At 39.8% G+C, this 14,571-nt stretch overlaps 1 protein-coding gene across 2 annotated transcripts in view; it reads right to left on the bottom strand.

Annotated features, from left to right (window-relative positions):
* Window positions 1-14,571, bottom strand: part of LOC112146988 (protein jagged-2) — a 79,530-nt gene that overhangs the window by 6,373 nt on the left and 58,586 nt on the right. For both annotated transcript variants that reach the window (XM_024273100.2, XM_024273108.2), the window contains 13 exons: window positions 14,067-14,240; window positions 13,821-13,971; window positions 13,575-13,733; window positions 11,141-11,254; window positions 10,611-10,724; window positions 10,261-10,374; window positions 10,021-10,137; window positions 9,910-9,937; window positions 8,292-8,377; window positions 6,626-6,739; window positions 4,723-4,838; window positions 4,384-4,644; window positions 1,322-1,453 (listed from right to left, as the gene is read on the bottom strand). In XM_024273100.2, coding sequence (XP_024128868.1) covers window positions 1,322-1,453; window positions 4,384-4,644; window positions 4,723-4,838; window positions 6,626-6,739; window positions 8,292-8,377; window positions 9,910-9,937; window positions 10,021-10,137; window positions 10,261-10,374; window positions 10,611-10,724; window positions 11,141-11,254; window positions 13,575-13,733; window positions 13,821-13,971; window positions 14,067-14,240 — 1,680 coding nt within the window. The remainder of the gene's footprint in view (window positions 1-1,321; window positions 1,454-4,383; window positions 4,645-4,722; window positions 4,839-6,625; window positions 6,740-8,291; window positions 8,378-9,909; window positions 9,938-10,020; window positions 10,138-10,260; window positions 10,375-10,610; window positions 10,725-11,140; window positions 11,255-13,574; window positions 13,734-13,820; window positions 13,972-14,066; window positions 14,241-14,571) is intronic.

Here is a 14,571-nt window from a genome sequence, read left to right as displayed (position 1 = left end):
TTGATCCGATAATAGAAGCCTGGTTACAGGCTCCGTGTGAATGTCAGGCCTGCTCTCCTCTTTGCTGTTGCTCAGGGATGGTTTCCAAGGCTTAAAAGGCCAGAAGTGACAGATTTACTAAAATCTGGGTGGTCAACAAGGAGAGACCAACAAAAAAGAAAACAGGAGTGTTTTTGTTGATGTTATATTAGAGATGTTAAGAAAGTCACTTTGTTTGCTCTAAACTGCTGATAATAGTTACAGTAATTGCTGATAGTGATTCGGCCACATTGTTCTTGGTGACTTTAACTAATTTGCAAGTGTTTTTTCACATTATTGGAAAAGTGATTCTCCAGAACAGAGGTCTGGAACCTTTAATGCTAAAAGAGGCATTTGGGTTGATTTTTTGCTGACCCCCACCCGTCAGGAGCCACAAAGTCCCTTTAGAGAAATAAAATAAGACCCTGACCTCATGTTAATGTTCCTATTTATGATAAATATAAATTAACTACTGTTCTTAGCAAAAAAACATCAATTAAACTAGTCTTTTTTTTAAATATGAAATCATTTACAACTTTTGACAAAGGTTTTTATGACTTCCTTTCTAAATAAAATACTTCCTGTGTTACATATTTTAATGCAGCAAATATGGGATAACATAAAGAGTTAAAAAAAACAGGTTATTTTTGAGTTTGTGGTGCATCTCTGCCAGAAATGCATAACTCTAGAAAACCAACATTAAATCAGAGCTAATTCAATGACATTTATTGTATTTCTTTTTACCTTAAAGGGGAAACTAAAATACTTCAATTTGTTCAAAAACAGAAAATCTGCCTATTAACCCTTCAAGATGAATTTTGTTGGAGCTCACTGACCTCAGATTGATTTTCTTTGATACATCGCAATCACAAATCTGTCAAAATGTTTAAGCTCGACTTTGTTAAACTATAAACCGCTCTTTGGATTGTTGGAACACCGTGGAGTGATACGTGATGTTCTTCAACTGTCAACTTCAACTGTGTGAATGGATAGAATACAGTTTGAGTTTACTTTTTTTGTAGTAATTAATGAAAACAGTAAACAACAAAACCTCGCTCTTGCTATTGAAAAAGCGGAGACATTTAACTTTCAAGTCCAATATTGAAACATTCATGTTTCTTATTCTTGCTAAAGCAAATATATTTTAGGTGAAAACTGTGTTTGTCTATTTAAATGATCTAGTTCAAATACAAGCTGATAGCAGATTCAGTGAATGAAAGGGATTATGTTTCTCATGGCTTTTTTTTTTTATATTTCAATTTACTAAAAAACCTGAAATGAGCATGGAAAAGGTGATATTTACCATGGCAACCTCCACGGCGTCACTTCTTAAATACGACAGATCACAAAGGATAAGCAGCACATGCTCCTTGGCCAGTATGCGAGTCACGGGGAGGTACTTCAGCTCCCAGCAGATGCTCTCCACTGTGGTTCCCTGAAACACACACAGACACACAAAAGACGGTTTAGTGTCTGACTTAGCAAAGAGCAAAGACCTCCTCTAATTCTCTCCAGGGCTCTTACAAGGGCTTATTCCATACTATGTCCATAAATATCATCAAATATTACATTTGGAACACTAAAGAACACATTTATTTGAATGAAATACGAGTTATTTTCGTGGGTTTTTCCTACATGGAAGTAAGGCGCTTTGATTTCTGAGGCTCCACCTTTCGCTCCTTGTGGGTGTCGCCCATGTCATGATGTCATTTTAGAGCTGGCCTCACCAGTGTGGCTGAGTTTCTCCCGCCAAAATAAACAGCATCTGAACTTTTGCAAATATGGATGTGCATTCCATTTAAGTTCCAATTGTGGTCCATCTCTAATTGATGGTGTTTCTGGTACCCATCAGGTCTAACAGGTGCTTGTTCCTGTGGGACGCTGGTCTCTAATAGAGGCTGGGCTCCTTTAAGATCTTCCCCTGGTCGAGCAGAGTCATGCAGATGCGGGTGTCTGTGGCATTTGTGTTGTGAGCCAGTGTAGCGATGCCCATTCACATACAGTATTATCACTGCACAAAGCAGGCTGAGACATCACCCATAGAGAATGCCTTACCTCCGGCTCTCACAAAATAAGGCCAAATCCATCAATGATTTTTCTACATTATGGACGCTGCATTATGGAGCCAGATGACAGTGATTGGTCCGAGTCGGTCTGAATCACGTTTTTAGAGGAACCACTTTCACCAATCAGGTGTGAGCTTGCTGGAAGTCCACACCCCTTCCACTGAAAGCAGCTCAGGAGAAGCTGTCAATCAAATGTTGGAGGTGGGTCCAGTGAGCACCACATGATTTTACTGAGGCATCTGATTGGTCAGTTTTTAACATGAATAACTTGCAGTAAAAAAAACAAAAGTTGTAAAGATAAATGTATCTGAGCAAGAATTGTTACTCTGACAAAATAGACTGACTGAGTAATAACTGTCTATTTCTTAAAAGAAGTGTCAGGGCTCTGTCTCCCCTTCTGGTCACCGGTGGGAGGCATCTTCAGAGCATTAACTCACTATAACTCCCAGCAGCCCCAGAACGCAGTCCCCAGATGCCGCTAACCTGACTCCAATCTGACGATCACCTAGCTGTCTCTGAAGCAGCACACAGAGCCTCACTCAGTGCCAAGTATTGTTTGTTGCTGCTCTGCCTGCATTACCAAGCGTTTCATCCTGATCTGATCTCCTGCTGACCTGATCTCCTGTTGATCTAATCTCCTGTTGATCTGATCTCCTGCTGACCTGATCTCCTGCTGACCTGATCTCCTGCTGACCTGATCTCCTGTTGACCTGATTTCCTGTTGACCTGAACCTGCTTTGACTTCGATTCCGATTGTTTGCGGCCTGCCCTGACCCTTGCCTGGACACTGACCACTCTGGTAGATCTGTTGGTCTCATGCTGAGTTTTGACCTTTGCCTGCCTGACTCTGATTTTATGGACTTTTAGCTGTGCTCGACTCCTGTCTTCCTGTTTGAGCTAATAAACCTGCTGCACTTGGAACCAACTGTCTGCCCGTTTGTGACTAGAAGTCTATGGGGTTTTAGCTTCTCGGAGCGGGTAATTCTGGTTTGGAGCAAGAGGGGGGAGGGGTCACGCTGTCCAGTCATTGTACAGTTAATATGACTGTTTGAGATCACCCAGGCGGATGCAGTGCTCCACAGATTGCCTTGATTGCAGTGCATGTTGGGTAGTTTTTGCTCTGATGTCACATGTCAATCATCATACAGATATTGTGAGAAAGGGGCGGGTGTAAGGCACATACACAGGAGAGTACTGCCAGAACATTGGCATTGCGCTAATTGCAAGCTGCCCCAATGACTACATAATAATGCATTGTGGGAAATGGTGTCTCGATAGTTCTTGTAGTTCACTCGAACATGGATTGTTGAGCAAAGATGCAAAGATGCGAAGATGCGCACATCTCAAGAAAATGATCAGCAATAAAGCAAAGATTTCCCATATGGAGCCAACGCTAATCAGAACATAAAATAATGTTCTCATCATTGCAATAAATCTTGAAATGTTCACCTGGTGGTGTTGCCTGCATTTTGTGACCATACTTCACTGCAAAATGAATCTATTAACATGACCATTCTGTCTGACGGAATAAACGCCGGTCTCAAATAGACGGCTGTTTCTAATAAACAAAGTCGACTGATACATTTTTGGAATAAACGCTGGGGTAATTAAAGGCAGATATATGGTTGTGTGCATACAAAATGAAAGTGTTTTGCTGATCACTGCTAGGAGAAGACGGGTGTGTTAACCTGAGGTGGTGGTGGCAGAACTCCTCCTGGAAGGGGCTGTTCCCCATTTTCTTACATCACAATGTGATGACCAACTTGTTTTTGTGGATAGGGAGGGGCTGGTGCTCAAAGCGCAAGTTTTTAGTGAATGGATAAAATTTTGCTTTATGGTTGTTTTTCATGAGGGTTTAACATTGTAGTACACTTATAGACCCTTTAAGATCCAGTTCATTTGCTTGTGTTCACTGAACCTCCCTCTGATAGTTCAGTTTGATTATAGATGTGAAGTCACTAACCAGTAAAGCTTTTGCTTCTTTGATTCATTTTCCTTAACAGCAAACTGAACCAGAGGCAGTTTATCATCTATCATTTGGCACGTTTCCTTTCACTTGTACAGTGAATGACTCGTCTTTCAAAAGAACAAACCCACCAGCAAGTTGGTTTAAAACCTTGTTGTGTGTTTCCAGGTTTTGATCAAATACAGTACAGGATGAAGATGGGAAATTTGACAAGTGCAGGAAGAGAAGGAATGAGAAGCACATGTGTACAAAAACTGTTTTAGAAGTTGATTATTACAGGTGTGCCTGCTAAAACACAGAGAAAGTCCTCAAACAGAGACTAAAAACATTTACCTGTGGTACTCTGTCTTTCTTGAAGATGAGAGTGATGTGAGCACAACTGTTATCTAGGTAGCCACTGTTGGGCTCACATTGAGTGTGCAGAGCTGTGGGGGGGTCAGGTGTTGAGCAAACACCCCACTGACGACAGGGCGGTGAGAAACATGTGAGGAACTGATGCTGGATGCAGTCATGACCTCCAGGACAGGCCTGAGCATTGGTTTCTGCTGCTGAGAGAGACTTTGGCAGGAGGCAGGGCCGACGACCACACCTCACCTGGAGACGAGTCGGTTCATGGGTTCAGAAATAAGACCTTTCATGAATACCACAACCCTTGAGTCACATGTCACATACCTTAGAACAGTGAACATTTCCATTGACACACTGGCAGGTGTTACACTCTTCCTCCCACTCACTGTCATGAGGATACTGCAGCCCGTTGTGATGACACATCTTCTTTAGTCCCATCGCTGAGGAAGAAAAAACACATTTTAAAAAAGGAAAATAAGGATGTGTGCCTCAGAAACGGAGTTAACCAATGATGCTTAGTAATACTTTGTTCCAAACCTTGTGAAAACTGAATATTTGTTAATAAACATAATAGTCATAAGCGTCCTTTTTTTATATTAGTAAAAGTAAATGAATGCCTGAAAAGCTGGACATTAGAAGACTGCATTTTAAAAGCAGTGAATGCTTATGTGTTTCATGTAAGACTAATAGTCTTGGTAACATCCCAGTATCCCACATCCAGGAGGAACATTTCAGAAAAGTTTGAAAGAAAAATGATCTGTTATGTGGACAGCAAGCTATGAGCAAAAATGGAACCAAGAGGTTTTAATTCCATCAATAACAGACCGTGTAATATTCAGTTGCTTCTATTCATCTATGAAACTAGATTCAAAGCAGTCATGGAATACACCTAGAAATGAAAAAGATGTTCTTTTGAAATGTGTGAGTGTTAAGGAGGAGGTAAACAGTCCTCTCAACACTTCAGTTCAGAGATTTAGAGAAGGCTTTTTATTTGAGAAACCTTAAAGAGTAACTGAACAGGGAAGTTGGAGGCTGACTCCGCCCACAGCCAAGATGTGAAACTCCAGTCAGAGGGGAGGGGCTGGGGAACAGGACTGTTATCATTACTGAAGATGCAGATCATGATGTCAGACTACTGAAACGTACATGGTTTGATCAATCACGAAATTCAACTGTAGTACCTCAATTCAATCTGTAGGGGGCAGCACACAGATGGTTTTTGACTATTACAAGAATTAAACAAGTTTATGTTAATTTGGCAAAAATTTGGCAAAGACCAACAGACAGGACTTTTAAAGCCCCATTTATAGAAGTCAACAAACAAAAAAAGTTGATTTAGAGCTTGGTTACCCTTTCAGGCCCAGGGACCGGATCCGGCCCGCAGGGTAATTACATCTAGCCACACGGATCATTTTACATTATTATTATTAATGGCCCCATGTTATCTTGTAACATCCCTATTTTGTCAAAATATATTTTATGGAGGGCAAAATATTGAAAGTTATTTAATATTTAGGTTGATTTATTCTGGAAAAATATTCCTGTCTGGTATTATTCATATTTATGTTAAAAAAAGTTAAGTTGTAAAAGTTTTAACAATTTAGTTTTTTTATGTGTGCAATAACTGTTCTGTTCAGCCGACAACCAGTTTTGGCCAAAACCCCAAACCGTGTTTTGGGCTTTGGCCCCCCTGCTTTAAGGTTACTCAGAACAATAAGGCAGTGGAGATGTTCAGTATGATCAAAATCAACTCTAAAAATGTTACAGCACCTGAAACAGAAACAAATCTAGAAGGTAACACGCTGATAAAATATCAGCGTTTCCCCTAACCACTTCCCTGTGGTTGGTTTTGACTGCATGCTGATGGGCCTTCATGGCCTCAGAAAGGCTGTGGATCACTCTACATGCGCGGTCTACTCAAGTAGTTAAAATCCTTACTTTGACTTGTTTTGATAGGGAAATGGAAAAGAACCAAACTCATTTTCTCTCTCACATGACTTAATGTATCAGTGTGTTTTCTTTTATAAACCACTCATGAATAGGTGGCCATTTCACCAGCTTTGCTGTGGTTTCCCCACTGTTTGAAAAAAGAAAGGTCTGATGCAACAAATCACATTTCTCATGCTCGCAAGGTCTTTCAAACCTAAATAAAGGAAGCATTAAACAAGTCTGTATGGATGCAATTATTTAGGCAGTTATAAACACCATGGGGATTTGCTTTGCTTACACTCTTGACAGCGAGGCCCAGCTTGTCCCGGAGGGCAAATACAAAGGTAACCGTTGATCTCGTCGAAGCATGTAGAACCATCAGCACAGGGAGATGACTGGCACTCATCTATGTCTTCAAAAAAAAAAAAAGAAACTAATTACTGAAGTAACAGAACACAGACAAAGGAAACTGACTTATTTAAGGCAAACAACTCCAGTTTCACCAAAAGTGCAAATATAGGTGCAACAATAGTCTTTTCTCATTGCAGTGAGGATAAACTACAAATACTTTTATGACTGTTTCCAACTGAACATTATGACTGCCCAATCCGGAGGCCTTCTTACTTTAATGTAATCCTTATAAACATTTTAATGCTTATAGAAGTGCTAGCAATTGCTTATTAAAGAAATACAGAGACGGACCTGGTTGTAAACAAGATGGCACCCTGACATCATTAGCTGGAGGCAGAAATTCCACAAGATTTCAGAGTTCTAGCATCTTTTAATAAAAAAACTTTTTGATGTGAATAAACAGTTTAGAGTGCATGATGAACAGATAATGTTTTTTTGAATTTTTTAAATTGTTTCAAAGGGATTTTAAGAAAAGTGTTCAGACACAGTGGAGCTCCAGTGTTCACATTCCTTTGACTACTGGAACTTTTCAGCCCTCAGCACAAAAGTTGCTTCAAAGTGTTGCTTACTGGTACGAAGCTGTTTTTCTCTGCAGATAAGCGGATTCAGGTTTAAAACTTAAAACAGAAAAACATATAACTGAGAGGGTCACCCGTTAAATTGATCTTTTTTGACCAAAAAAAGAAAAAAGATTACTTTTCTATTGAAATCGGGAGGGGAGGGATGGGACGTGAACTTTGTCTTCCGGACTTCCGGCTCCGACTAATGATGTTTCGGCGCCATTTTGTTTGCTACCAGGCCCCCCTCTACACAGGTGAGCACCTGGTGGCCGGGGCTTTCAAGCCCAAAGAAACGATGTAGGATTGTTCTCTAGTGGGCCCACCACCTGCAGGGGTGGGCAAACCCCAATCAGGGGCCCAAAGTGTGTCAAGAAAATATCCCCCACACCATGACACCACCACCACCAGCCTGAACCGTTGGTACAAGGCAGAATGGATCCATGTTTTCATGTTGTTGTTGTTAAATTCTGACCATCTGAATGCTGCAGCAGAAATACAGACTCATCAGACCAGACAACGTTTTTCCATCTTCTATTGCCCAGTTTTGGTGAGTCTGTGTGAATTGTAGCCTCAGTTTCCTGTTCTTTGCTGACAGCAGTGATACCTGGTTATTTGAGTTCCTGCTGACTTTCTATCAGGTGGAACCGGTCTGGTCATTCTCCTCTGACCTCAACAGAACTGCTGCTCACAGGATATTTTCTCTTTTTCTGACCATTCTCTGTAAACTCTGGGGATGGTTGTGGGTGAAAATCCCAGTAGGCCAGCCAGTCTGACACCAGCAATCATCTCACGTTCAAAATTGCTTCAATCACATTTCTTCTTCATTCTGATGCTGGATTTGAACTGCAGCAGATCATCTTGACCATGTCAACACGTCTAAATGCACTGAGATACTGCCATGGGATTGGCAGATAAGAAATGTGTGTAAACAAGCATTTGAACAGGTGTGCCTATTGAAGTGGCGGGTGAGTGTAGACAGCTCCAGATACTTACTAATGCGACAGTCTGGTCCCGCAAATCCTGGTGCACATTCACAGCGAAACCAGTTTGCGCCATCAATGCAAGTGCCACCATTGTAGCTGTATGGGAGACATGGAAAAACACTCAGTTTATAGAGTGTCAAACTATCCTTTGGACTCTGTCTGTCAAACCTACCAAACTGTCTTTTGGGGTTGAAGACCCCTAAAATTGCTTCTCAAAAACAGATACAATAAGAGGTAGCGGAGAGGACAAAAGATGTAGCAATAATACTGTTGGTGGAAAGATGTGTCACTAAAAAGATTAGACAAATATAGATGAACATGTTTCTGGGCCCCATACAGCCCCATAGTCACTATTGAAGTTTATCACATGCTCAGCTACGAATTACAAAATGTTTTATTGATGAAAATAAAGGCTAAATGTCCTCCTTATGTCCTCCTTGGTCAGAGTAAAGACACTTTGTGAAATATGCTCAAATATGTATAGCCAAAAACATGCAAATTATGTTCATTAAAGTTAAAAAAATCAATAAGCTATTGTTTGAATTTAACTTTATTACATTTTACAACACAGAGGGGATAACATGGAACACATGAATCATCAATGAGGTTTGATATGTTGAACTCACTAACATAAACCTCCAGGTCATACTCTAAACTCAGCGAATAGTGACAAAAACAGAGACATGAAATCTCTCAAAAAAATCCAGTATGGGTGTAGCAATATATCAATGAACTGATTTCTATTGATACAATCAACCAGATCGATCTGTCTGAGGCAAGCTGTTACATGAGTCGACCTGTACCATTATACAACTGTTTCAAAAGGAGATCAATGGGTAGTACATTTTTGAAAATACTTCTGGGATTGAGGTAGTGTTTGTTTATTTTAATGTAACGTAAAAAACGACGGCAGACAACACACACATGATGCAGCAGAAAGTGATCAACCATCATTCCAGTCTTTGAACTGATCAAAGTCATGTGACCATACAGAATGTTCTAATAATGATTATTCTGATAAACAACAGTGGACTGAACTCTATCAAACTAACATGTGAATGGGTTTGACATTGATTCTTGTTTGTTTGTACACATATTTAATTTATTATCTTGAAGAAATACAAGAATCTGAAACCTTCAGCTGAACTGTTCAGTAGCAGATATTTATCTCTGAGTCTCACTGCTGGAAGTTTGAATGAAGATGTTCTGGATCCATTTTAGGTCAGTAAATGTTTAGGATTTTAATGATTTTATTGATTGTATGTGTTATTGCTGTTTTATTCAGATTTTGATTCTCCTTTAGTTCTCTTCCTTAAAAGCTCTTGTCTTTTTTTTAAAATCTCAATCCGTCTTGTCAGAATAAAGAAAGATTAAATTAATTAAAAAATGAAATTGTTTTAAATCATACCATTCAAAATGAATCAATATTTACTTTGAATAAAATCATCAACCACAAATTATGATATGAATACAAATATTAAATGAATTGTTGCACTCTATTAATCCAATGTGCATTTTAATGGTTGTTATTAGCAATAAATGATGTTTAATAATTGGATATTCTCCTTAGAAAATGCACAAAACCAAAACATTTTTATGCAATAAATAATCCCATCAGTCTTACTTACCATGGGTGTGGATTGCAGTCATCAACATCTGTAAAAGACAAGCGATAAAACGTTTGACTATGCTCAAACAGAGCTACAACACTCATGTTAGGATGAAGTGAGAGACCATACTTTGAGTACAGGTGAGCCCCACCCAGCCTTCTTTGCAGATGCAGGTGAAGGAGTCTCCAGCTCCAACACACGTCCCGCCATTCACACATGGATTCGAATCACAAGAGTTGTTCTTGCCTGAGAATTATGAACGTCATTTTTTCTATTTAGGAATACAGTGGTGAATTTATCTACTGATTCCATTGAATCAGACGTTGGTGTCAAATTGCTTGAACATGATCAGTTCAGCTGATGTCTGACCTGTGCTGCAGGTATGTCCTCCCCACCCTGCAGGACAGCTGCACATGAAGGAATCCCCGTGGTCGTAACACGTTCCTCCATTACTGCATGTGTTGGAGTCACACTGACTCTCACCTGAACAGAGGTAACATGATTGCAAATGTTTGCCTCTGTTCCAGCGCTGGTGGGCATTTACCGAAGCCAGGATTACATCAGAGGAGAAAACATGTCTGAACAGCAAACTGTGAGGGCATCGTCATTTTAGAACAAAGAACAAATGCTAACATTCACTCAGTATGTGTGAATACTCAGTTCGTCTCTGAAGACTCTGACGTTTTTAATGCTGTTTCTTACAAGTTTCAAAGACTTACGTGAGTGGCAGGTTTTCCCCTTCCAGTTATCAACACACATGCAGTAGAAGTCATTGAGGAGATCAACACACTGGCCCCCATTCTGACAGGGGAGTCCACTGCACTCGTCCACGTCTGGAACCAGAGGCAACAGAAAATCATTTTGGTACATTTTACTATTAAAACGTTTATTGTTTTATTACCAGTTCAAAGTATGTTTTTATTATTATAAAACTGTAAATAAAACTCTAAATTACTTGACCATAAAGGGACAAAATTATTTTATTTGAAGTAGACTGGAGTATGATAATACTGAAAGTATTAGATAATCCTAAAGCAGGTTAACATTGAAAAAAACATGCCCTTGGCAAAGTATTTGACTTGAGTTGGACATATTTTTGAGATATCTTTTAATTCAGTGCACTTGAATTCACCAAGGTTTTAAAGCTGCAGATGGGGACTGCTGCCTCTCAGTGACTAACGTAGCTACAGGGGCGCACCTTAGGATCCTGATAGCTGTTAATCCCATTCCATCTCCCACCCACACTCACCAGCATCGCAGAGAGGGCCTTCCCAGCCGCCGGGGCAGACACACTGGAAGGAGTTGATCCCATCAATGCAAGTGCCTCCGTTTTTGCAGGGGTTTGAGGCACAGTCATTGATGTCTGCAGGCAAAGAGTTCATTTTGCATTTGGAAATGTAGGTTTTTAGGAAGAAAATATTTAAAGTACAAGTAAAAAAAAATCTTATCCCAGAAGGTTTTATGGTCATGTTTTCTTCAATAAAAATAACACAATAAAGACATCAGCAAAACTCTATTTCCTATGTCCATTTTAGTCAGCTGAGGAGAAAAAAGCTATTTTCTTTAATTTCTCAGAATACATGTTACTGAAAACAATATGAAAAATATAAAGCCTTAGTCTCACTGCCCTCAAGGGTGGATACAGGCAGTGCAAGAAGGATTAATCTGTAGCTGGCACGCAGGTGGCGAGCAGGAACTTTTAAGATTGTCTGCGACCCAGTGAGCCTGTATGGTGAAAATGTTAGTGCACATTTTTTCTACAGGCATGCTGCAAAAATCTGGTTGAAGTGAACACTTGAGACAAACGTAAGGGGGGAAGTAGGTGAGATGCTGGTATGTCCTACAGACTTTTCATTTTTTAACCCTACCAACTACACGATTAGCCCGCTGGTGCTGTTCACCTGAAATGTATGTGCTCCTTTTGCACAATCTTGGTGTTACAAAGGGATGAAATTAGACAATCAGAGTGTCGTTTGTGTGCACATTCTACGGGCACTTGCATATCCCATTCACACCCTGTGTGTAAAACATTTCCATGTGGTCAGTAAGGAGCCAGTGTGTGCACCTCACTAATCACTAGAGTGTAAAGGTCCCCTTACAACAGCTTCACCTGTACATCATAGGTGTGTAACTCATGATACAGTTACCACACACGCACGACAATGGTGCTTTCAATTTTTATGAGGTGGTCAGACGAGCCTCAAGGGAACTGCAAGAGACTCCTGCACTCCTATGAAGCAGCTGCTCCCCTCCACAACCCTCTACGAACCCGGACAACCCAAAAACACGCACAGCGCATGTGACGAAGGCTTAGACTAAAAAAGTTCAATCTAGTTTGGAGCTGAATGTACAACAGCTTCAGTTTGATCTGTTTTGGTTTGGTTCTATTTAAACATTTGTAGTTTAGATTTGGGAATACATTACAAACAGGATGGAAAGAATTAATCAATGAATTGATTTATATTCTTAAAGGGTAACCAAACAGGGAAGTTGGAGGCTGACTCCGCCCACAGCCGAAATGTTAAAATCCAGTCAGAGGGGGAACGGGACTGTTATCATTACTGGAGCTGCAGATCATGATGTGAAACTTCTGAAACTTACATGGTTTGACCAATCAGGAAATTCAAATGTAATACCGCGATTTAACCTGTAGGGGGCAGCACACGGAGGGTTTTTTACTGTATTGACAACAATTTAACGAATTTATTTTAAATTGTCCAAAATTTGGCAATGACCAACAAACAATGTTTTTAAAGCCTCATTTATAGAGATCAACAAACAAAAAAAGTTTATTTAGAGTTTGGTTATCCTTTAAGATCCAACCAGCTTGATCTGAAGCAAGTGGCTGATTGAATCAAATAGATTTAACCTATACAATTATAACATAGTTTCAAAATGAAATCAATTGGTAATTGATGTTGTAAAGTACCATTTAGACGGAGACATGGTAGGTTTATTTAACTATAACATAAAAATGACCAAGTTCCATCACAGCAGACAACACACATGATTCAGCAGAAAGTGATCAACCATCATTCCAGTCTCTGAATTGATCAAAGTCATGTGACCATACAGAGTGCTAGAATGTTCTAATAAGGATTATTCTGATGTGGATAAACAACAGTGGACTGAACTTGATCAAACTAAAATGTGAATGGATCTGATATTCATTCTTGTTTACTTGTTTGTTTGTTTGTTTGTTATCTTGAAGAAATAGAAGAGTCTGGAAAACTTCACCTGCTCTGTTCAGTAGCAGATATTTATCTCTGAGTTGAGACTCAGAGACTCAGCTGAAAGTTTGGGATAAAAATGTTCTGGATCCATTTTAGGTCAGTGAATCAGATCCAATCAGATTGTTCAAAATGAACTGATATCGACTATGAACTGCATCAACCATTAATTATGATGTGAATCAAATCGTTAAAATCAATTATTACAGTCCTACTTACAAAAGTAAGGGATCTGACCTTTCTACAACTTTATTGCCATAATCATTTATCATAGCAGGTAAAAAATGGCAAATTTACCCCCCACCCCCATTCACGAGTACAGATCTTTTTCAAAGGAAGATTTGGTGGTCTTAAAAATACCTAAATATATGATCCTTGCTGCGATGTGTCACTTCTTCTGCATGCTACATTTAGTTTGTGCATACATTGTTTGCCAGGGTCATTATGACTCACTCTCATGGCAGTTGGATCCAGTGAATCCCGGATCACAGGAGCAGGTGAAGTCTCCAGCAGTCAAGCTGATGCAGCGTCCATGTGATCCACACACATTAGATGAGATGACAAGCTGTTGGGTGTCGTTGGTGAAAACACCAACTGTGCAACTGTCAATTACTGGGATAAAGAAATGAAAAGAAGGCGAGGTGAGCAGAAGTCACTAACATCCAGAAAAAGTCTTAAATATGTAAACATAGACTTTACCAAGACATGTGTTGGTCTTACAATGGTCCTTCAGTTCTGAACAGGTTTTGCCCTCATACTCATTTGAACAGCTGCAGTAAAAATCATTCAGCCGGCTGAAACACTGGGCCTTGTTGTGACAGGGGTTTGGCCAACAAGGATCATTCTGCACCTTCAAGGGGTAAAAACAGAGAATTGGAAATGTCCCCATAATAAGTGAAGCCTTCAGTTTTGAAATACTCGTCCAACACTCCATGGAGAACTTACCTCACATGTTGCCCCTGTGAAGCCCTGAAGACATTGACACAGGAAGTGATCCAACAGAGCGTGGCACTGGCCACCATTCTTACATGGACTGCTAGAGCACAGGTTTCTCTGAACCTCGCAGTGGCGACCCACAAAACCTGGTTGGCAAACACACTGGTAGCCTTTGGCCATATCCTGGTGTGAAGACAAGAAATTCAATCTAAGGCTAATTGAAAAAACTGACTGGACACATAAGTGGGGTACTCCTGCTGCATGTTGACCCCTATCTGTGTGCTTTTCCCTGTATAGTGCAGTCATTATGATCAATTATAGTTAAAATTAAATGTTACTTAAAAAACAAAGGAATGTTTAAACAACATTTTATTTTTCAGCTAAATGAAAAAAATGTTGTATTTTTTTGTATTTGTGCAAAACTACTGTATGTTTGTAAGGACTTATTTTGGCATAAAAGTAAATGATTGGCATTAGACATTATGAACACTTTTGGGTAAGCCAATAAAACCAT

The sequence above is a fragment of the Oryzias melastigma genome, linkage group LG22, assembly GCF_002922805.2.
Source record: "Oryzias melastigma strain HK-1 linkage group LG22, ASM292280v2, whole genome shotgun sequence".
Taxonomy (NCBI): Eukaryota; Metazoa; Chordata; class Actinopteri; order Beloniformes; family Adrianichthyidae; genus Oryzias; species Oryzias melastigma.
This window is presented reverse-complemented; position numbering and strand designations above follow the sequence as displayed.